General features: G+C 41.7%; 1 protein-coding gene across 1 annotated transcript in view; it reads right to left on the bottom strand.

Moving 5' to 3' along the window:
- LOC127217670 (fibronectin type III domain containing protein 3C1) overlaps window positions 1–23847 on the bottom strand; it is a 66330-nt gene that overhangs the window by 27963 nt on the left and 14520 nt on the right. The window contains exon 5 of the mRNA XM_051178657.1: window positions 1138–1214. Coding sequence (XP_051034614.1) covers window positions 1138–1214 — 77 coding nt within the window. The remainder of the gene's footprint in view (window positions 1–1137; window positions 1215–23847) is intronic.

Consider the following 23847-nt stretch of genomic DNA (forward strand, 5'->3'; position numbering starts at 1 on the left):
ATCCTTCATAAATGGAAACTACTGTGATTTTCTTAAGAAGACTCTTAAAAGTTCTTGTTTTCCTTCTTTTTATTATATCACAGTAGATTTTTTCTATTCTGTGCTTTCTCTTTTTATTTAGTAATATACATTTAAAGACCTTTCTGTATAGCACTCCTCCTCCCTTATTTTGAGACAGAGTCACACTGATTGTTCTGGAACTCACTATGTGGAGCAGGTTGGCCTCAGTCTCAGAGGTTCACCTACCTCTGCATGTGCCGCCACCACCCATCTCTATTTTCCTAATTGTTTGCATAGTATTATAGTGCTCCATTATATTTGCACATGTTGCACAGTCATTTATAGGCTTCAAGTTTATTTTCAGACCTTTGTGAGTATAAACAGCACTGGAAAGAATATTACATATATATAAAATAAGACTTTATTTATTAAAGAATTTAAAGTGAAATTGCTGAGTGCAGGCACACGTGCACTCATATTTTATTAGATATTTCCTTACAAGTAATCTTGTTTAGAGTTGAAGTACATTATGCTAATTTGTTTGGCATATTATGCATGTACACCCCTATGCAATATACACAACCAAATATGCCATGAATACAAAGGTTATGAAGAAGGATAATAAAACATCTTCTCAAGTACTATATTTTCAAGGCCTTTGCATATTTTGTTAATCTCAATAGGAGTGCTATCTGCCTGCTCATTTTAGGCACACAATAAATACTTGAGGCTTTTCTTAAAAGTTTTTTTAAGCCTTTACGAAAGAAACATTACTGAGTTAAAAATACTATGTGATTTTTAAGGACTAAAGATTATACATCATCAGAAGCCATTATTGTAAGAATTGTAATGTTACTTTAGGTGGGTTAACAAACTCTGCAAAGCAATTGAAATTATTAAATATTACATGATATAAAGTCAGTAAACAATTAAGTATCACTAATGAGGCAATCTGAGGGAGGTTTGGCTAAAGTCAATTGCTTGAAATAATTACAGTTAAAGGTTTAGTTTAAAAAAATGGCAACAGTAAACAAATAAATACGTATTTCTGAAAAATCTATTACCATATAGTGACATATTAAAAATATTAAATGATAATAAAGAGGTGGACACTAAACAAAAACCACATTAGCATACCTGAGATATGTAACCAGGAGGAAGGTATATTGGTGGCAAATTACCGGTTGGTGCTATCAAAGGTACTTCTGCAGGTCCTAAGAATATTATTAATGAATATTAAACAAAGTTCATTACAGAATCCAGTTAACTGTGTGTAGTGAAAATAAGCACTGAGCTTCAACAATAGCCATTTTGAAAGGATATTGTTATGTATTCACAAAGCCTTTTTCCAAAGTATAGATGAATCACTGAATATTAATTTCAACCAATGGAATATAATCAAGGGATATAATGAATACAGGGCAAAATATATACTATAAAAATATTGGCAAGTTCACTTAAATGAAAATGAGCTATTAGCTTTCTGCTAGTGCTCTCTCACTTAGTGTGGTTATATTACCTAAAGTTTTACTCTGTGTCATAAAACAATTTCTTTTTTACTTGCTCTCCTCTATTCTTTCCCTGACTCAGTTTTCCTGCTCCCTCATGCCCACCTCTACCCCCTTACTCCTAACTCCCTCTCCCCTCCCCCCATGCTCACAATTTGCTTGGGAGATATTGTCCCTTTCCCCTTCTCTGGGGGACCATGTAAGTCTCTCTTAGGTCCTACTTGTTACCTAGCTTTTCTGGCAGTGTGGACTGTAGGCTGGTGATCCTTTGCTCTATGTCTAAAAACCATATATCATTCTGCTGACCTGAACAAGAGGGAGCTCATGGACTCCAGTCTGATAGCTTGGAAACCAGCATAGGACCAACCTAGACCCCCTGAACATGGGTGTCAGTTAGGAGGTCTGGGAAGTTGGGTCAGTATTTATCCCTAGTAAACAGCTTTGGGAGCCCATTCCACATAGAGGGATACTCCCTTAGCCTAAACACATGGGGGAGGGCCTAGGCCCTGCTCCAAATGACATGATAGACTTTGAAGACTCCTCGTGGAAGGCCTCACCCTTCCTGGGGGTCATAAAGGGGATGGGATGGGAGTTGGTGGGGGAGACAGGAGAGGAGGGGAGGGTGAGGGAACTGGGATTGACATGTAAAACAATCTTGTTTAAAATTTAAATAAAATTATTAATAAAATAAAATAATTTCTTGTAGTGATATTACCTAATAAAAATGAAAGGAATTTTTATTTTAAGGTTTCCTTCCAATAATATTAAATATATATATATATATATATGTGTGTGTGTGTGTGTGTGTGTGTGTGTGACAACAATTAATGAAAAAAGAGGCCTGTAAGAGAGCAAGGAGGGGTATATAGGATAGTTTGGAGGGAGGAAAGAGTAGGGGGGAATGATACAATTACATTATAATCTCAAATTCAAAGAAATAATTAGAAAAGTGAAACAGGGGAACAGGGGCCTGGACGAATGGCTCATTGGTTAAGAACACTGGCTGATCTTCCAGAGGAACTGGATTCAATTCCCAGCTCCCACATGGTGACTCACAACCATTTGTTAACTCCAGTTCCAGGGCATCTGATACTCTTTTCTAGACTCAATGGGCACTGCATACACATGGTGCACAGACATACTTGCAGGTAAAACACACATACACATAAAAGAAAAAATAATAAATCTTCAAAAAATAATAAAGTGAACATACTTTGGGAAATACCTAGTATCACAAAAGGGCTTAGTATTATTCATGCAATGTTATGATTTTATACCACATATTCTTAATATACCTCAAACATACATTTTCATAGCAGCTAAAAAGTTACAGTACAGACACATGTCATCCTTCTTTGGGTTATTTGAACTTATTAAGATTAATATTTAGTCTAAGAATACATGAGTATTCATGATGAGCATTCCATACCAACCATTTAAAATACATTGTTAGATGATATTTTCAGAAATTCTGGAGACACAGGTGTAGAGACAAAAACCCCAACAAGATAGAAACAGAAACTCAAAATTAGACTGACTAATCAGTGACTTGAGATGTCTTAGATAAACATTTAGACTAACTTCTTTTTACAATGATATAGTTTATTTTGTGTATATGAGTGTTTATCTGCATGTATGTATGTGGGCCATGTGTTTGCCTGCTGCCTGCAGAGTCCATAAAAGGGTGTTGGATCCACTGAAGTTGGAGTTACAAATTGTTGTGGGCTGTCTTGTGACTGCTAGGAAATAAACCTGGACTCTCTGCAAGAGCAAACAGACTTCTTTAACTCCTTATCAAGAGAATAAATTCTGATGAATCTCACTCCAAATGGTCAATCTCAAGGAAGGAAATGGGTGCTATGAAATTTGCTACTTAACAAAATTGTTGGATGTTTACTACCCTATTCAGATATGGACTCACACAAATGGAATGAAATAAGACTAAATGACTTTCCTTTAAAAGAACTCTCATTTTCTTTCAAGGAGTGATTCTTTTCCTGGGAATTTTCTTGATTTTTGTCTTTACAGCACATTGTATTTTAGTTTTTTGGTAATTTTCCTTATGTATAGATTGTATCTTGGTCATATATACCCTGTACTTCTTCCCTCCAGCTTCTGTCACCCTCCCATCATATCTCCTATTTCCCTTTTCTTCATCTTATTTTTCAAAACTATAATCCAGTAAGTTCAATTAGTGCTACTGCTTGTGTGTGTGTGTGTGTGTGTGTGTATACGTGTGTGTGTGTGTGTGTGTGTGTGTGTGTGTGTGTGTGTGTGTGTGTAGTGTGTTCAGTCATTGAGGCATGGTCAATGTACCAATGGAAGGCCTCCCACAAAGAGAAGTGACCCTCCCTCAATAGCCATCACCTGCCATTACCTCCTCAGGTAGGGGTGGAGCATGAAAGCTGGAATTTAACTCTCTTGATCTTGTGTCAGTCTTATGCAATGACCACAGCTGCTGAGTTCATGTGTACAACAGCCATATCATGTCCAGAGGCCAGCCATTCACAGCTCTTCTGTCTCATCCTCTGGCTCTTAGGTTCTATCTGATCCTACTTCCAACGTACTCCCTGAGCCTTTTTTTTTTTTTTTTTTTTTTTTGGTATCCGTGCGTGCGTGCGTGCGTGCGTGTGTGTGTGTGTGTGTGTGTGTGTGTGTGTGTGTGTGTGTGTGTGTGTGGATATAGCTGCTCTGTCTACTGCAGAGAAGTCACAATTGCTAATTATCAGCATTTTGAAGTGTTATGAATCTCTGCATTAACCGCTATCCTCTGTGGTAAGAAGCTTCTCTGGCCAGGGTTGAAAGCAGCACAAGTCTGCCACTCCCTGGAGCTAGAGAGTTTAGTGCATTTAAATGAATATTTCCTTGTCTGTTGTGTCTGGTAAATACTTTTACCTTGGTGCTTTTGGCTCGCCATTGCTGCTTCTGATACATTTTGGTGGTTGTCTTTGTGCCTCTTTTGGCCTTTTTCTAGTCTGGTGATCATGGTAGCCAGCCAAGTAGGCTTGGGCTATTTTCAGTGAGATCCAAAGACTTCTGAACTAACTAGTATTACTTACTAAGGAGTTAGTTTGGGTCCCTTGTGGAAAGGCTTACTTTTTGTTTGCAACTGGAAGGCTCTGGCCAAAGCTATTCTTTGGTAGGAACTGAAGGAAAGTCTATTACAAGTCTACAAGGCTAAGAAGCCATTGTCATCATTGGTATGGCTGGCAGTCTGTCCAGAAGGAATTCACATATCCAGTGAGGACTCCTCCTTCTTTTGCCTTTCCTTTTCTGACTCACTGTTTGCTGCTGTTTTCCAAAGCAGATGAGTAACCTTGTTCTTACATTCTCCAGGACCATGAGTCCTCTCCTTCCCCTCACAACTGTTTTTTTTTTAGACTTATTTATTGTGTATACAGTGTTTTGCTGCATGTATTTGTGCAGGCCAGAAGAGGACACCAGATCTCATTACAGACAGCTGTGAGCCATCATGTGGTTGCTGGGAATTGAACTCAGGACCCCTGGAAGAGCAGTTAGTGTTCTTAACCACTGAGCCATCTCTCTAGCACCCCCCAACTGTTTTATATTCAATCTTGATCTGTGAGATTTCCTTTCAAGGTTCATCTAGCCTGACTAACTGAATAGGTTTGATTCTGGAGTGAAACTATTCCACCTCTGCAAGCCGGAAGGTTCTCTATTCTCAGAGGATGCCCCAGCTTAGAACACACTTTAGTCAGTACAGTGAAACTGGATCTCACTTATGACTACAGGGAAAGCCCACTTCCCTCAAGAAATACATCCTGGGTGAACTCTGCAACTATTGTCAGACGCCCTATATTCTCTGAGACTGAGCCTGGGATGTGGTCTCTAAAACTGGCCCCACAAAATTTGGTTCTTACACCCACCCTGGATCAAAAGTGCTTGTCACCTCATTGCATATGAAGCTATAACTAGATCCTACAGTTAGATCTATTTTGTTGTAATTAATGAAAAGGCTCTGAAGTTCCTCCATGGCTGTGCCATATGACTTTCAGTTATGAGAAAGATGCCCTATGTGCCTTAATAGATTCTCCTACACTATTATATTAATTCTAAATTTAGTCCTGGTGAGATCCTTGATAAATATTCATTTGTGAGCACTCAAAGCTCTGCTCAGTCTGTGGTTAGTTAGGTCAGTGTTATGGTGTGGTACCTGACATGTAGCACCACTGGATTAGAACTAGGCCTGGGGGGGGAGTGGTTTCCAAGAATGTATCCTATTAGAGGGAATTTTGAAAGGGGCTATTATCAAACTTAATAACTACAACATTTTGTGGGAGGTAATATAGGGATGTTCTCAAGAATCCTACTTGCTTTAAATCTAGGCTACTTGGAACCATGTAGAAATATACTGATCTGGCAGCATGTCAGAAAGCTAAGCCATCCTGGATATACAAGTCAAATCTCTCCAGGTACTAAATCAAAGCTTAAACTCTTGCTTCACTTTGTTAGACATGGCCTTCAAGATCTTATCCATAAGGAGACCTAGAGAGCCAAGGATGCATACTAAAAGAGTAAACAAAGAAGGAGCAACATCCGTCCATAGCTGCTACAATTGTCTATTACCTGCTCATCTCAGGAAACCCTAGAGCTCTATTTGCTAGCCGCCATGATCTGTCACAAGGAACTAGCTCATTTATAGTTCACAGGACTCTTTCCTGTTATTGCAGTTTTTAGCTTCCCCCGGGACATGTCCAATCTACAAAGCATAGGTCAATGGGAGGTACGGCAGTCCTCCACTTCCTGGTGAGGGAAGACCAATTTGCACCCAAAGAATCCATCTTCAGATCAAAGGAAAAAAATGACAACTGCACATGATTTTGTGAGAGAACAAGAGCATAACTCAGAGGCAGCCTCCATTCCAGCCTCAGCATCTCCTGTTATTAAATTCCAGCTTGAATAGCCCCTTCTTCCTGTGACTGCCAGTTTTAATTTCTCATAGTCAGCTTTCCAAAGTTCACACCACTAATAATACCATTCTTGCACATCTGAATTGAACCATGACTATTACTTGCCCAACCTGACCTCAGTCCCTTCCCTGGCTCTGATAGCTCTGAAAGAGAAGTTTGCTCTCTCACCTTCAATGATGAGAGACCATCTTAGTTTTATTTAAAAACAAACCTATCCACACAGCTGTCCATCTGTCTCCTCAGAGTCAGTATCTTCTTGCATCCCATGAAGCAGCTGACAGCAGTAGTTTCTCCTGGGCTCAATCCTGGGGAATCCTTGGTTTTCACCCCATTCTACTTCATTCCCTTCTTTCAGCCTTGCCCTCAGATTGCAAAGTTGGTTGTCAACTTTGTAGGCAAATGTTCTCCTCATCAGGAGATTTCTCCCTGCCAGACACCCCAAACCATCTGCACCATTTAGCCCCTCTCCGACCCTCTGTGGATGGATAATCCACTGAGCTGTATCTGTCTCTTCTCTCCTCCTCGCCCTTTCTTTCCTCTCTTTTTCTCTCATTTTCCCCTTCCCCTCTCTCCATCACTTTCTTTCACATTCCATTGTTTAGCAGCTCTGCCACTGTGGAGGCATCCTGCTCTGTTCTTGTAGTGTTGAGTGGCTCCTTCTGTCTCCTTCTATCTCACGGTGACTGGGAGATTACCTGGGATACTGCCCAGATTGAGAGGTCAAGGGATTGCTACTGGGAAGTTTCATTTCTTTTTCTGACCTCTCCAGGAGATGTCCCACAGGTGAGTTACATCTTGACAGGGACACTGGTCTGGGGTCATCAGAACATCCTGGGCTCTCATCATCACCATGGGTTTACAAATTTCCCTCAAATACCCTCAACATCCCCTTTGATGTGTCTTTTGTCTAACCTCTGTAAATTGGGTTTTTGGAAGAAATCTAACCCAGTAAATGGCCTGGCACCAATATAAATTGGATAATGTCTCTCGGTGATCTGAATGGCAAATTCTCATGGACATTGATCATTTTAGGACTAGAACCAGAAAATGTCAGGAAGCTCTCTATGTACACACTTTCTTCCTGCTTGGTGGCTTTTCTTGTGTCAATCTTGTTCCCTTACCCAAATTCTCCTCTTGAAAGAGACTACTCCCTTCATTTCCCTTGGAGATTCCAGCTTTAGAGTTTCTGCTGATCCCCTTCTCAAACCATGTCCCACCCAGGACCTCAACACGCTGCTCTTGAGCCCAGTGCAGAGCGCATTGAGGAGTACACTTCTGTTGGTCAACTCCTTTATACTGTGCTCTCAACTATAAGAGCATACTTCCTGTTACTGGCATGAAATACCAACCCAAGGTTCCACATGCCATGCCCCTATTCATTTTATACCTTCCACGACTTAACACTTACACACTCATTTCTCATCTTACCCCATTGTCCATTTCCTTTGCTAGGAAGGGACTTGCTCTACAATCTTGGGTCTGCCATAATTCTCTCTTGGCTATCAAATTTTCCTCAATTTTTCCTCCTGTGCTAGGCCACACCTGAGGGTGACTCTCTCCCATCCATCAATACTGTTTTTGTCTCTAAAGCTAGCCTCATTATATAGGACACAAGCTATCTGACCACTAACCAACACAATCACATGGTGCTCATTTCTCTCAGACATCCTTCTTGATTTATCTAAAATCTGCAGTACCCATTTTCCCCTGCCAGGCTGCAGGGACTTAAACCCATCACCTTTTACCTCCTTGTGAATATCCCCATGCCCACAAATTCCCCCAACAACAATATGCCCATCCTTACTGTTTGAAAGCCCAATGTTCCCACCACCTTGTACAATACCTTTGCCAGCTCAATTATCCCCTAGGTCCCATCCACACACATATCCCTCAACCTTTTACTATTTTCTCTTATCCCCCAGAAATCAACTCCCTTTTCAGTCATGGACTCAATGCTGCTTTCTTCACCATTATCCTCTAGTCAAATCTTGGAACTTTCTCCTTTCACTTGGACGGACCTTGAGTCTAACTTCTCTCAGCAACTTACCTAGATTGTTCTCTGCAGGGATTCTGTGATAGCTCCAACCACTTTGGAAAATTTCAACGGCACTTAGATCCTCTTCTTCCTTCTCTTCTCTTTCTCTCATCGGCTCTCCCTCTTTCTCCTCCCAAATATTCCCCTCTTCCCACAACGTTCTACTCCAAGACATAGTAAACCTGCTGTGGAATCGATTCCTGTTCCTAAGACAGAGTTCAGTCTTCTGTCTCAGAGACTACTTGCAGCTGTAGCTCTCCAATGGTGCTAGTCTCTCCCAACCTTTTAATGCTGCATCCAGAGATGATCTCATGGTCTCCTGATTTCCAGTCCAGATACGCATGAAGGTTTTGTCACCCTGAAACAGGCCCTCAGGAACTTTTGCCCTTGGGCTCCCCAACCCCTCCTGACCTTTCTCTACCTTTACCTCTATAGTGCTCGTAACCAGGCCTAAATTCTTCTAGCCGAACCAGTACGAGACTTGTCCCGACCTGTTGCCTATTTCTCTAAACAAACTGAACTGTATGTCAAAGCTGGCCTCCTATGCCATAAAGTTCTAGAAACTGCCATTCTTCTCATCCTGAAAGCCTTCAAAGTTACCTCCCTTTAAACTCTGTTTTCTCCTCCCACCCATTGTGTTACATGAGCAGCCATCTTTCACTCTCTTCCACTTCCTCCTTTTGCTCCTAGTCTTGTTATACTACCCTCTCCCAACTTGCAGTTTCTCTTCAGCCCTGCCATCCACTCAACCCTTGCCACTCTGCTCCCAAATACAGATAACATCTTTCTTGTGGTCAGAATACTCCACAATTACTCTAAGAAAACAGATGAGGCACTTAAGGTTTTTCACCACCTCCCATTCCTGAACCTTTGGATTGGTTCATTGATTGTAGTTTTCTCAAGGATCCCCCCCATTCTGATAACTATGATATCTATTGTTATCTTAAGTGGTTCCATGTTATCTTAAGGGGTACCATGATGATCTTAACTGCTTCCTCCAGCATGTGGCAGAAGCAAATCATTTTCTTTTTGAGGTTACTTTTCAGTAGGAAGAGCTCATTAGGGTCCTAAACCTAGCTTGGTATAACACAGCATCTACAATCTAAATATATCTATGACATCATTCATTCAAACTTTAGAACTTGGAGAGTGTAGTGTTTCCTCACTTCAAAGGGCACCTTGTCATTAACAGGAAAAGTATCTCCTGTCTCCTTGAAGCAGCCCCATTACCAAAAGGTTCTACTTTGGGGAAATGACTGCCTAACACTGAGTCTGTTAGCTGACTAATAGCTAAGATGTGCCCCACTATCTTTCCCCTTTGGCTATATTACTTACCTTCTCTCCTTTTCAAACTCATCTTACCATACCAGTGGAACACTTCAGATCCACTAAAGGCGAACTTTGAGAACACTACTGATATATTAATAGCCTAGTACTCTCTTTTTCAACCTTTCTTTCCTTCAAGAGAGTCACTCCTACTTTCCAGGCCCAACACATTCCCCTCTGAAATGTCCTTAGTAAACATGTTCATCTCACTACTCTTATGAAAGAATACTTACAAGATCTCTGTAAATACTGTACCATCTCTCAAAGGGTTTCTCTATGAGTTAGTAGTAGGCCCCCAGCTTTTCCAACTCATCTACTTATGGTACAATTCATGCCTCCCATAGGACATACCAATTACTTCTGGTAGTAGTTGTAGTTGACACTTTCAAAGGTTGGGTGGAGGCTTTTCTCCCCCTTCAAACAAATGTACCTCCACTGTGCATCTAGGCTACTAAGTGAAATCATTTCTCATTTATGAGTACACGCCTCCATTTAATTTGACAATGGCTTTGAAGTTGTTAATCAAATAACTCAATGGATCAGTCATGCCCTGAACATTTCTGGAAGTTTCTACATTCCTTATCATATCCAGTCATCTGGAAAAGGAGAAACAGTGAATGGCATCTTCAGAACAATCTAGCCTGCTTCTCTCTACATAAGGACTGGATGTCTCAAACTTCCTGAGGTTCCTTATAACCCTCTCATGTGCAGTTCTTCTGAGTTACTGTATAGAGATTCCCTTTTGCCACACATCCTTCTAATTTGAATCTATCAAAAGGCCCTCCTCCTTTACTGAGTAACTCTGCATGTTCGTTTCTTAAGACTCTTGTATAGTCTTTTACTAATTTCTATGCTCCCATTCCTATCTCTACTCCACTAGACTACTCCTTGCTCCTCCTACCTTGAGATCTTATTTTGATTCTTGTTTCAGTGAATCCTCTACAGTCTACATGGGAGAGCCCACACAGGCTCACTCTAACCACCCCTACCACATTCAAACTTCAAGATTTTTCTCATTGGTACCACTTCTCTATAAGGAAGGACTCCTATGACCCTGGGGACCTGAATATACTATTTCCTAAATAACCTTCCACTTGCAAAGGACCTACCTTGATGTGCCTCATATGTACCCTACAGAATATGTACTAATGCATCCTCTTCACTCTACCAACTAAACCTGCCCCTACTCTTTCTTTCCCTGTCTCATCCCAGACAGGGGTCTGGGTCCTTACCTGGTAACGGAACAAGACTGTCTCACTACTAATTTCCTGAAGTCCTTTAATGATGCCTTCCTCTTGTTGGGTCTGCCTTCACTTGCCTCAGGTAGCAGAAACTTTCCTGACACCTATCACTGCCTCGTTCTTTTTTAGAAGCAGGACGTCATCATGCCTGACAGGACACTGATTAATCTGAGTACACACATGGGGATTGCTGGAATGGAGGCAAAGATTTATGCAAATACAACACCATAATTAGTTTTCAGAGATTTATCTGTCTATAATTTCCTCAGCGTCTCTTCATTGGCAGCAATAAAAAGGCCTTTGCCTGATCTACTAATGCTCCCTATGCAACTCCTGACCACTATCCCCTATTTCCTTCGTTGTTGGCAGCTTACTACCTGATCTTTGCAACCTTACCCTAACCATTCTTGCCCTAACTCACTACATTAACATACCTCACCTTGCTCAATCTGAAGAACGCCTTAGAACAACTGAACTACACACCATTAATCAATCAGAAACCAAAACCCAGATGCTTTGACTGCTAGGGAAGACATTTGCTTTCTGATCCTTTCTTTGTGTCTTACTTTCCCCACCCTCTTCTATACCTTTCTCCCCCTAGTACATCAAATTCATACCAATACTTTCTCTGAAATCCTGTCCTTAAAAAATATTTTCAACTTAACCTTGGAAGTGCCCCCTCCAGACTGTCCTGCCACCCCTTTGTAGCTTGTCACAACTCTAGCCTTCAGACACTCCATCTCCCTCTGGCACACTCATTCTTAACACCAAATGTGGGCACTCAGGGAAGCTCTTCCAGATATCCTGCTTTGACCTTTCCCATACCTGGCATACACCACTGGAATCTTTTGGATTTGCAGTTCCCAGGCATACATGTGTCTTCCTGTTAATTGTACAAGGGTATGAAATCTCACCTTCCGCTGTCCCACAATCTCACTCTTTCCTCCTGACACACAAATCCCAAAGCATAGCTTGACCTCTGCTAGGACACAGTGGACTGTGAAGATGATCTTCTTCCTAGTAGTCTTAGGGGTTCTGATGAAAGTGGGTATGGGGACCTCCATCCTGTGAGTAAACTTTCACCAGTTAACCCCTCTTTTCAAATAAGTATTAGAGGCTCAATGATGTACATCAGATCCTGGCAGTCCAAGATCAGATCTGTTTGTTCCCTAGCTGTTACCATGCAGGATCTCAGTATCCTGGAGGCCACCCATAGGGGTATATGTGCACTTGTGAATCAACAGTGCTACTTCTTTATCAGTAAGTCAGCTCTGATAGAGATGGAACACAAAGGTTAAGGAATAGAGCTACTGTCTTTCTGCACGACCCCAACTCATGGTTAGCATCTTCATTGTCCTGGCTGTTTCCTTTTGCTGACTCTTTCAACCTCATCATCCTGTGGCTCCTCTGCATCCCTTGCTTACTAACTTCTTCCAGAAGTTTTGGTTCACAGGATCATTTTAATTTCTCCTAGCAGAATGAACTCACAAGGATACCTCAAAGCTGTCCTCTTCTTTCAGACCATTTTTACTATGATCCATTGTCCCTCCTTAACAGGAAGTGTTATTAGAGACTTGGCTGTCCTGTCTTCCCACTGAGCCTGAACTGAATGACAAGGTTCATGATCCTCTTGTCTTGAAAGCAGTCCCATTTCTTCTGTGCTGATGCTGTCAACTGAGGAATGAAGGTCCCCAGGATCCTTTGCCCTGACAACACCTGAATCCACAGAACACAGGGTGATTGTGATGGTATTTCACAAGACCATGTCCTTTCTTTTGGATACAACTGCAACTGACTAATTTTGTTCTGATTGACTATCAGGGAACAACCACAGAAGTTTCTTTCCCCTTTGCTGTTGTTAGAGGACAACCTGAGATCCTACCTATCCCACTCTTATTTACCTTCTTCCAATTCCTTACCCATATGCACTTATTTCTTGTCTAACCCTCCTGTCCCTTTTGCTTACTAGGTAAGGACTTACTTCATAAGTTTGGGGCATTTCAAATTACCCTCTCATGCTAGGCTGCAGCTGATAGAGACCCCTATTCATTCCTTGAGCTTAACTCTGACTCTGAGGGTGACACCATTGTATAAGACATAAAGTTTGTCCAGTATTACCCCAAATCACCAATTGCCTCACATGTCCCTCAGTAAACCTTCTGAAGATATTTTGATAACTCAATACCCATTCTCTTCCTTGGGGCTATGGGTATTAACCCCATTATCTTTCATTTCCTTGTTTCTGTTAGTTTCTGAGTTTCTGAGTTTCTGAGAACTCCCTCCAAAAATATGCCTATCCTTACAGTCTGGAAATCCAAGGGCTCTCACTAATTGTGAACCCATCCACGTAATAGTCTTCAACCCTTAGCCCCTTCTTTCTCAAATCTTCCCTGATCACCACTTGAAAGTCTTGGACCTCCAGGGTCCACCTTAAGCAAGTCCTGTGACAGTTTGCCTGACTCATGACTAAAATTTCTTCCAACAACATACCTTGACTGTCCTCCCTCAGGGATACTTAGTGTCCACTACTTTGGACAAACTTTTCAAAAGCCCCCATTCTCCCCACCAACACCCGTTTTCAAGACATAGAAGGCCTGCTCCTGTACTTCCTCCTCTATTAATTGTCTCCTGAAATCCATAACCTCCTCAATTTCCTAGCCAACCTCAGATATCAAGTCTCTAGATAAAAGACTCAGCTCATCCAATCCCAGAGCTCCATTTGGATATGAACGTCACCCCCCCCATACCATGCCCAATTTCTGCTTCCTGGAAGGAGAACATTAGCCCAATCCCTTTCCCTAATACTAAGAAGGATCTTCTTCTTCTTTTTTTTTTAGGTCTCATACGCTCCTGCCACTTGTGCCCCCATCATTGCTATTATCTCAGAACTCTTTTATACTACATTAAATGGTGGCATCACTGATCACTTGATTTTGACTCTAAATACATAAAGACTTTACAATCCTGAAGCTGGATCTTTCTGGACCTCCTGCTCTTGGGCTACCAACCTATTCCAACATTTTCAACTTTACCTCTTCAGTGCATGAACCAGGCCTTAGTTCTTCTAGTCCAATTGCTGTAATTAGGTACAACCTGTAGCCTATTTATCTAAACAAACTGATGCCATATATCAGAGCTGGCACCTTATGTCTTTAACTTCAGGCAACTGCTGTTCCCCACAGCCTTCAAGCTATGTTCCATCAGTTTGTTTTTTCCTGTCCTCTCCTCTATTTCCTCCTTTTGCCTCAAGTCTTGTCACATAAGCTTTCTCTACCCTGCAGTCTCTGTACAGCCCTGCCCTTCAGTATCCCTGACACTCTGCTCCCAGCTACAGACAGCACCCTGCTTGTGACTCACACACACCTCACAATTACTTCAAGACAGTAGATGAGGCCCTTAAGGGTTTTCAGCAGCTCAATACCACTCCCATTCCTGGGACCCTGGATAAGTTGATTGATTGTAGCACCCCCAATCCTGTGAAATTCCATAACTCCTCCATGTTCTCGTGTTGGGACTATGTTCACATGTTCCTGGAAGCAGATAGGGTTTTCCTGTCCTGTATCTACTTGGTTTTCCTCAACATGGAAACTGCACCACACCCAGTAGAAAACCCCTGAAATTGACTTTGTGCATAGGATGGCTGGAGTTGAGGCAAAGACGTCAGCAATCAGGCCACTACAATTAATTTCCATAGATTTCTTACCTGCCTACAACCCCCTCAATATCCCTTCAGGAGGCCATGCCAAAGGTCACTCTTGGTGGCCTCTACTCCTTTCTGTGCAATACACATTTGATGTACAAGTGGAGGACAGCACAAGTCTGACAGTCAGGAGACCATCTTGCTATTAGAGAGGAAACCCATTTACTCACTGCTGGCCTTCACAGAGATATTTGGATGATTCAGTGATCCACACATTCTATCTGCTGAGTTGTACTTGTCAAAAAAAGCCCCTTGCCTGTCCTTGCATTTCCTTTCTCCACAGCCTTCACTCCTCTCTGTACAATTGCAAGTTAATTACACTTTCCCCACTCTACCACACCAACACACCTTTTTCTCTTCAGTCTGGTGAACCCCTCAGACTAACTGAACTGCCCACCTCTAAGCAATTAGAGAGCAAATCCTGAGCCCTTGGCTTCCTGGGATGTGTTCACCATCCTGACTTCCCTTCTCCATGCATGTCCTACTTTCTATACCCACAGTCCTCTTCTATCCATCTCCAACTCCACCTCAACCTGATGTTTGAGTCTTACCCACAATTTCTCTAAAATCCTAAAAATCTAAAATACAATACCTTCAATTTAACCTTGGAGGTGTCCCCTCCAGACTGTCATGACACCCCTATGCAGCCTTGTCATATTCTTAGCTTGTGAGTACTACATTTCCTTTTGGGTCACTCATTCAAACACCAAATGCAGACATCCAAGGAAGCTTTTCCAGATATCCTGCTTTGACCTTTCCCCTGCCTGGCACACACCACAGGCCTCTTCTGGCTTTGTGGCCCCCAGGCCTGTGTGTACGTGTTAATTATTGAACAGATGTACATACTCTTACATTCCTGTAACCCACAATCTCGCTCTATTCTTCTGCTGTAGCCATTCCAATCTACATTTTGACCTCTGTCAGGACACACCTGGCTGTACAGATGAGCCTCTCCCTAGCAACCTTGGGAATCACAATCTCTTGAGTAACAACAGCCCAGGAACAAGTCAAAGGTGTCCTGCACCTTCAGGCCCTTCTTTTCCGTGACTGATGGCCTTCTGCAGGAAACAGAGCAAGAATAATGCTACTCACTCTTTTTTTGTAGCCATACACCTTGAATTAAGAGACTTGGAGGCCACTGTACTACAGTCCCTTCCTCACTATAAACTACATTCCAGCTTGAATACCTCTTCTTTCTGTGATTATATTCCAGCTTGACCAGCCTTCCTGTGGCCAGCAGTTACAATTCCCCATAATCGACTTCCTGAAATCAACACCACTAATATGCCTGCAAATCCTAGTTTAAACATGCTTACAACCTGATCTCACTCGCTTCTTTGGCTCTGATAAAAAATTCTAGGCTGTAAGCAAAGTTTGTTCAATCCTTTCTCTGATGACATCCCTTCTCAGGTTAATTTAGACACAGTCCTCTCCCTACCACTGTGGGTTTGCCTCTTCCTTCCTTCCTTCCTTCCTTCCTTCCTTCCTTCCTTCCATCCTTCCTTTCCGTCCGTCCTTCCTTCCTTCCTTCCTTCCTTCCTTCCTTCCTTCCTTCCTTCCTTTCCGTCCGTCCTTCCTTCCTTCCTCCCTTCCTGCCTTCCTTTCTTTTTATTTTTTTGAGGCAGGATTTCTCTGTGTTGCTTTGGAGCCTGTCCTGGAGCTTGCTCTGTAGACCAGGCTGGCCGTGAACTCACAGAGATCCGCCTGCCTCTGCTTCCTGAGTCCTGGGATTAAAGGTATGCACCACCACCACCTGGCTGCCTCTTTTCTTCTTACACTTTCTTCCTGGACTATGGGAATACCGGTAAGGAAAGAGGTACTTCTCCTTAAGGACTGATGAGGCCCTGTGGTGGATTGAACAAGAATGTCCCCATAGGCTTATATATTTGAATGTTTGTTTCCCAGTTGGTGGTTTGTTAGGAATGATTAAGAGGTGTGGTCTGGAGTAGCTGTGGCTTTGTTGGAGGAGTTGTATCACTGGGGCTGGGTTTGGTGTTTTTAAAAGCCCAAGCCAGGCCCACTCTGTCTCTTGCCTTCAGTATTTGGGGATGTAAGCTCCACCATTATGCTTGCCTGTTTCCTCCCATGCTCCCCACCATGATGATCATGGACTCACTCTTCGAAACTATAAGCAAGCTGCAAATTAAATTAGATTTGTTTTATAAGTTACCTTGGTCATGGTGTCTTTTAACAGTAATAGCCTAAGACAGACCCTAAGTCTGTACAGAATTTTGTATTTTCTGTCTTTGTGAATGAGCCTTTAGCAACTCTAGAACTGGTGGAGATGAAAATAATTTATTATCAGTAAGAATGTGAAATGTTGTGTCTTTTGGTTTTTCAAGACAGGGATTTTCTATATAGTCCTTTCTGTCCTGGAACTCACTCTGTAGACCAGGTTGGCCTCAAAGTCACAGAGATTCTCAGGCCTCTGTCTCATGAGTTCTGAGGTTGAAGGTGTGAGGGCCACTAATGTCTGGCTGAAGTTTTGTGTCTTGTCCACCTTCTCAGGTTTAACATTTTGGGCTCAGGTTCTTCTCACTGGTGTTAATGGCAACCCTGCTTTATAACCCTTTAAATTTGTATGAAAGGCAAACAACTTTCCACTTTTTATCTTTGTCCTACCTAGCTGCTCCCTTCTCCTCCTAGGTAGGGACATAATGTTCAAATGTCAGATCCACTTAAGTTTCCAGAGACTCTATGCTTTTCTTAACACTGCATCTCCTGTCCTTGGTGTGATTTGCTGTTGTCTGGAGCCTCAAAGGTCCTCCATATTTTCTCCAGAGTAGGTGTTTACATCATATAAGAAGTTCTACCTGAAGTCTGAGATACCTCCATTCTATCACAGTTTTCCTAAAGGCTTTCCTGGATTGCTCCAATATCTTTAAAGTCTGAAGTAGGGAAAGACTTATAGCCTCTCACTGATAAATTCTGGGTTACTGGGCTACTTACTACACCCCTGTAACTCTTCATGCCATGCCCTTGTCTGGGCAGTAAAGAAGTCAAATGGGAATTACAGAACATCCCAAGATTTGAGGACTATGAAAGAGGCTGTGGTTCTGATATGCGCCATGGTTTCAAATCCGTACATTCCCATAGAACAGACACCCTCTAATATCTTCTGGTTCCCAGTGTTAAACTTTTAAGGATGCTTTCTTTTGTATTCCTATCTACCCAAACTCTCAGCTTCTGCTGACATTCAAATGTCAGGATCCCTCTACCCAAGTTACTCAGCAGTCTTATCTTGGGGCTTTTGAGATAGCCCCATCTTTCAGGTCTTTACAGAGATCTTTCCTCTTTTAATTTTCTCCCTAGGAGTAGCCTCCTTCAGTATGTAGATATTAATTTGTAACTAAGATAAATCCAGTTCAGATCAAAACACTGTCCTAACTCTTCAAAAACTATCTCCATGTGGCTATAAGGCTTCTCTCCCAAATAAGGGTCAACTAATTGTGACTTCTACTTAGCAAAGTAATCTTTCCAGTTACTACATCAGTCTTGTTTTAACTATGTGCACTCTAGCCACAAGACAGCCAAAGACTTTCTTAGGAATGGTAGGATTTTTACAGAATCTGGATTTCCCAGTGTGACCTGATAGCTAAACTTCTCTATGAAGACTTGAGGGAACCTGAGGAGGAACCATTAGACTGTATCTCTGAAATGACATGAACCCTAGACTTCCTAAAGCAGACACTTACTCCTACCCAGCATTAGCTGTGACAGATCTTATTAAAACGTTTTTTCTTCATATGAGCACAAACAAAATGGAGTAGCAGTGTGATTATCCACAAAGGCTTTGGGATTTCTCAGTGCCCAATTGCTTATCTTTCCAAACCTGGTGGCGTGGAGCTGCTGCCCTTACCTCAGGGCATTGGCACTCATGACACTTAGTTTGGAAGACCTCTCAGTTAACCCTGTGCCAGAGCATGATGAGTCATATACCACACTAGAGCCTCAAAAATCTCAACTTAGGAGTTTTCCACTGGGGATCAGCTAGAACCAGCAACTCCCAGACTATTCTGTTGTAAACTGCAGAGCTTACTGTAAAAACAGTGGCAAACAAATCCTCATCCATTACTTCCAAACCCTAAGCCAGACAACCGTCTCCAGCATACCTGTGTGGAAATAATTGGCTTTATTTACAATACTAGACTGGATCTACAGGACTCCTGTCTTTCTCATCTGAAGGATACATAGTTCAAGTACAACAGAAGCTTTATGGAGGCAGGACAAAGCTTTCAGGGTATGTTGTAGGGAGTCTCACAGACCCTTCCAGATAATTCCAGAACTAATGGCCATCACTAGGGCTCTCTAGCTGGAAGCAGAGAGGAGATGACTTTCACATGGATTTTGCCTGTGCTTTCTTTGTAATTAACACTCAGGAAGGACCTGAAGAGGAAGGGGCCTCCTCACTGTTCAGGACGCCCCCATTAAACATGTCCCTAAGACTTTGGTCCTACTTCAATTCATCTGGCTTCTAAACCAGCTGATCTTTATACACGGCAAGGCCCATCAAAAAGACCATTATCTACACAGTGAGACCCTGTCTCAAAAAAGCAAAACAAAACAAAAAAACAGTCTGACATTTCTTAGGAAACCACTGAGCAGGACAGCAGGTTTAACAGGCAGCATGGCTTCCAATCCAGGCTGCCTTAGCTTCCAATCCCATTCTGTCACATCCACAGGAGACTCAAGAGGCTTTATCAGGGCTTTACAAGCACTCCAGAGTTACAAGCCCACCTTTAAAATTTTACTCAATGGCTCTCTTTCATGAAAGATCTTTGTTTTCATCAGTCTACATATTTAGGGAGCTAAGCCTTTATTTTCCAACTGAGGCTCTGTTCATAGGAATATCAATACCTTGGGATCCATTTCTAAAGTTTGTCTTTCTTGCTGTCAGACCAATCTGAAGGTACCTGATGCTGCCATTTTTATACACTGTCCAGCATAGAAGCACAATTTGGGGTGGGGATTGGCAAATATGTTTTACTTGCATGCCCCCATGCAAGAGATTAAAATATCTATTAGTTAGTTGTGTCTTTTCACCATATGGCTAGAAACATTTCCCATTAAAACAGGCAGGGCCTTATTGGGAAGCTAGCCACTGTCCTCATAGAGAACATTATTCTTTGCTTTGGGTTCATCCAGTCTCTATAATACTAAAAGGTCCAGTTTTTAGTTTCAATATGACTCAGCCAAGAGTGAGTGGGGAGGTGGGGAGTATGTGGGAGAAGTTGGGAGAGGAGAAAATGTCATCAGAATATATTGCATGAACTTTTTTTCCTTTTAAACTCAAATTGCACTTGAGCTTCTGGTTGTGTCTGTTCTTTAATTATTTTATTAATGAGACTAAGAACCCCAAGAAGGGATGGACCCCCATTTCCTTAATATTATGTGATGGCTCTCCTGAGATTCCCCAAGATTCCTGGCAACACTCCTTTACCGCTTTTCAAGTTTTTAATAAACAGAATTCCTTCCTGTACCCCTAGGTGGTACTACTATCTCATCCCTTTCAAAGTACTCCCTTGAGGCAGACCTGATGCATCTAAAGGCACATTACCTATTTCAGTATATCACTGGGGCAGGTGATCAGGGATGTCCTTAACTACCAAGGAAAGTCTAGTTCAACTTAAGTCTAGCTCAAATATGTCCTAACCTTTTTGATATTATTCCTTTATATTGGCTTACAAAACTGCCTTGGGGCAGTATTGGTTGAATTACAGATAAACAGAAAACACTGGACCCCTTCTAGAGTTCTTAGTCTAAACATTTGCACCCCCACAACCTGTACTTTGCTAAGCTAACCCCACACACCCAAACCAGAAGTTAAAAATAGAAAAATAATAATCATCAAGCCACAAACATAAGGTCATATACCTAATAAGTTTTAAAATAAACATGATGTAAAATGTCTAGATGAATCCATAACAATTGGCAAAGATAAATGTAACACCTAGACAACGTGTAAGTATGCATCCTTCTGGTTACTCAGCCAAAGGAGAAAGGAAGGAAGAGGCTTGTGTTAGGGCTATAGAGACCATTTTCTGAGTTTAAGCTGCGAATCTGTCATTCTAGGCTGATGCTCAGATTTGCAAGGTCATGAAATAAACTAATTTTCATACTGCTGAGTTTCTAGTACTCTTATTATAAATTAATGACCATTTCTCACATTAACCCAGGGGATTCAGTCTATCTTAAAGGCCATCCCATATTTTTAAATTTTAAATTAAAAGCAATATTATTTTACATACCAATCCCAGTTCCCTCTCCTTTGCCTCCTGCTGCTCCCCATATCTGCCCTCCACTCCACCCCCATCCACTCTTCAGAGAGGTTGAGGCCTCCCATGGGGGATCATCAAAGTCTGCCATGTTATTTGAGGCAGGACTGAGGCCCTCCTCCCTGTATCTAGGCTGAGCAAGGTATCCCTCCATAGGGAAGGGGCTCCAAAAGGCCAGTTCATACACTAGGCCATTCCTCATTTTAAAAAGACCTCTTGAAGTTGTTTGAATCAGATCGTATCAAGTGTTACTCGTGTCACAAAAAGTAGCCAGCCTATAATGCGTATTTCACATGGCATCATCTGCCCAGAGTGAACATTGTTCCAGCCCTATAAGCTCAAAAGGTCTGCTCCCATGAGCCTCTTAGAGGTCTTTGACTCACGTTATAGCAAGACCCAAGTGAAACAAACCCTTAATGCCCTTTATGTCCAAGGAGTAGCTAGTTCTCTCTCTCTCTTGCTTTTCTAGATGATGTGATATCATTTTACAAGTTCTTTCCTCATATTCCCTCGCTAGTCTTTCTACAAGACCCAACTCAGTTTATGGAACTCATACTAGACTTTTTCTTCAGAGAGATTCCTATGTATGTGTGTGTGTGTGTGTGTACGTATGTATTTCATATGTGAAAATAATATGTGTATGTATGAGTGCAGGCATGCCTAGGTGGAGGTGGAAGGACAACTTCAGAAGTCAGTTCTCTCCTTGTTCATGGGCTCTGGGAACTAAACTCAGTTTCTCAGTTTCTCAGGTTTGCATGGCAAGATCTTTTTCCTGCAGAGCCATCTTGTGGTCCTTAAGGAGATTTCTTAAACTATTCTTGGACTGAAGTTATCACTTACCTTGACTCAGTATTCCATCATTACTCCTTTCTTTCATGCTTCAACTTTCTCCTTTTAAAATGGCCTAACCATTCAATTTTCTATCTAGTCATCACCATGTGCTTTAATTCCTCAGCAGCCTTATTCCCATGTATCAGTAATGTCTCTTGTTGTCTTCTTGCTAATTCATCTGATACCTGTAACAATGCCTTTACTGCTCCTGATATCCAAGTTACTCCTTTCAACTAGCTCCTCCATGTCCCCTCTTCTGGAATCTCTTGATCTAGAAGGGCTTTTCAGCTGGTTCCTTTCCTAGTGGGATGAGTCATTATGGCAGGCATAGGTACCAGAATAAGAATACTCACAATGGCTTCTTACGTTTAACATACTTAGCCAAATTAGCCTATGGGACTAGACTACATTTCAGCATCCCCGAAGGCCCTTCAGGGCCAGTATAATTTTCCAAAGGACTCATCTGTAGCAATGCTTACAGTAGTTAAAGGAGTACCTGCCTGACTCTGGAACAGAAATGTCATGTATATGCTAATCAAGTATGGATAGAACAGGATAAAGTTTAAAGACTAAAAGAGCAGGCATCTGATTTAAGGGAGATAACCTCTGAGGGCTTGATCTTATGGAGGGACACAGGGACTGGCATTCACTGACATAATTCCTCTCCCTCCCTCCCTCTCTCCCTCCCTCCATCTCTCCTTGATTCCTTCCCTCTCTCATTTCTTCTCTTTCTCCCTCCCTTCCTCCCCCCTCAGTCTTTTCTTACTTAAATCTTTCAGTATAATTGGTATTTTCTATATTAAAGGCCATTGAATTCTCATGGTAGTTTTGCAGGGTCATTACCATTATCACTGACATCAGTGCTCATCTTCCTCAGTCAATGACTTTGACTTCACAATCTCCAACTTGATATTACAGTTAGGCCTTCAACCTCTTGAGACAGTAATTCCCTTCTTCTCCTCCAACATTCCTCTTAAACCTTGTATGCATTGCCCATGGTCTTAATACTATGGCATATCAGCAACATCAGTAAGATCCCTTTTCTAACCCTTCTGAAGATGATGTTTGCCCCTTGTCAATGAATTGACCTTGGTGCTGTATCAGGGAGCAAATTTAGAGATAAAAAATATCTAAAAATAAAAGTAAACTAGCCACATTTTGACAATCAACCCCCTCACTAGTTGGATCCTGACCACAGTGCCTTGTGAAGCCTTATACAAGTATTTAAAGCTTAATAATTCTTCTTTTTTTTTGGAGACAGGGTCTTTTTATTTAGCCCTGGATGTCCTGGAACTCTCTATATAGACCAGTCCAGCTTTGAACTCACAAAGATCCTCCTGCCTCTGCCTCCCGAATGCAGAAATTAAAGGCATGACTATATCCTGTTTTAAAGCCTAATAATTCTTTCTTTTTGTTAAGACAGAGTTCCTTTGTGTAGCCCTGGCTGTCCTGGAACTCACCCTGTAAACTAGGCTGGCCTCGAACTCACAGAGATTTGCCTGCCTCTGCCTTGCAAGTGCTGGAATTAAAGGCATGTGACACTACCACCTTGCTTAGAAGCTTTATAACCTGTAAAACTCTATGATGCCTTATTCCAAATGGCTAACCTCCAACAACTGGTGTTATACCGTTTTCTCCTTAAGATTGTGAGATGCTTGCTTGTGTATCCAAATACAGACCCACACAAATGGCACATGAGGTCAGACTAAGTAACTTTCTTTAACTGTATAAAAGAATCCCATTCCCTTTCAGGGGGGTGATTTTTCTCTGTTACAAACTGCTCACTGTGTATCTATTTCCAATTTAATCTATCTTTTCTACATTTATTCTGGCATGGTAAGTACATTTGCTGGGCCTCTGGCTTTTTATTGTATTCCTGGCACAGCAGTACAGATCAAAACCACCTTTGAATATAAAACAATTAGCATAAAAATAAAGTAATCTCAATTTAAAATAGTTAATGCTAAGTCTATAAATAAAAAGCTATATACTTCATTATT

This window comes from Phodopus roborovskii, unplaced genomic scaffold (genome assembly GCF_943737965.1).
Source record: "Phodopus roborovskii unplaced genomic scaffold, PHOROB, whole genome shotgun sequence".
In the NCBI taxonomy this organism is placed as follows: Eukaryota; Metazoa; Chordata; class Mammalia; order Rodentia; family Cricetidae; genus Phodopus; species Phodopus roborovskii.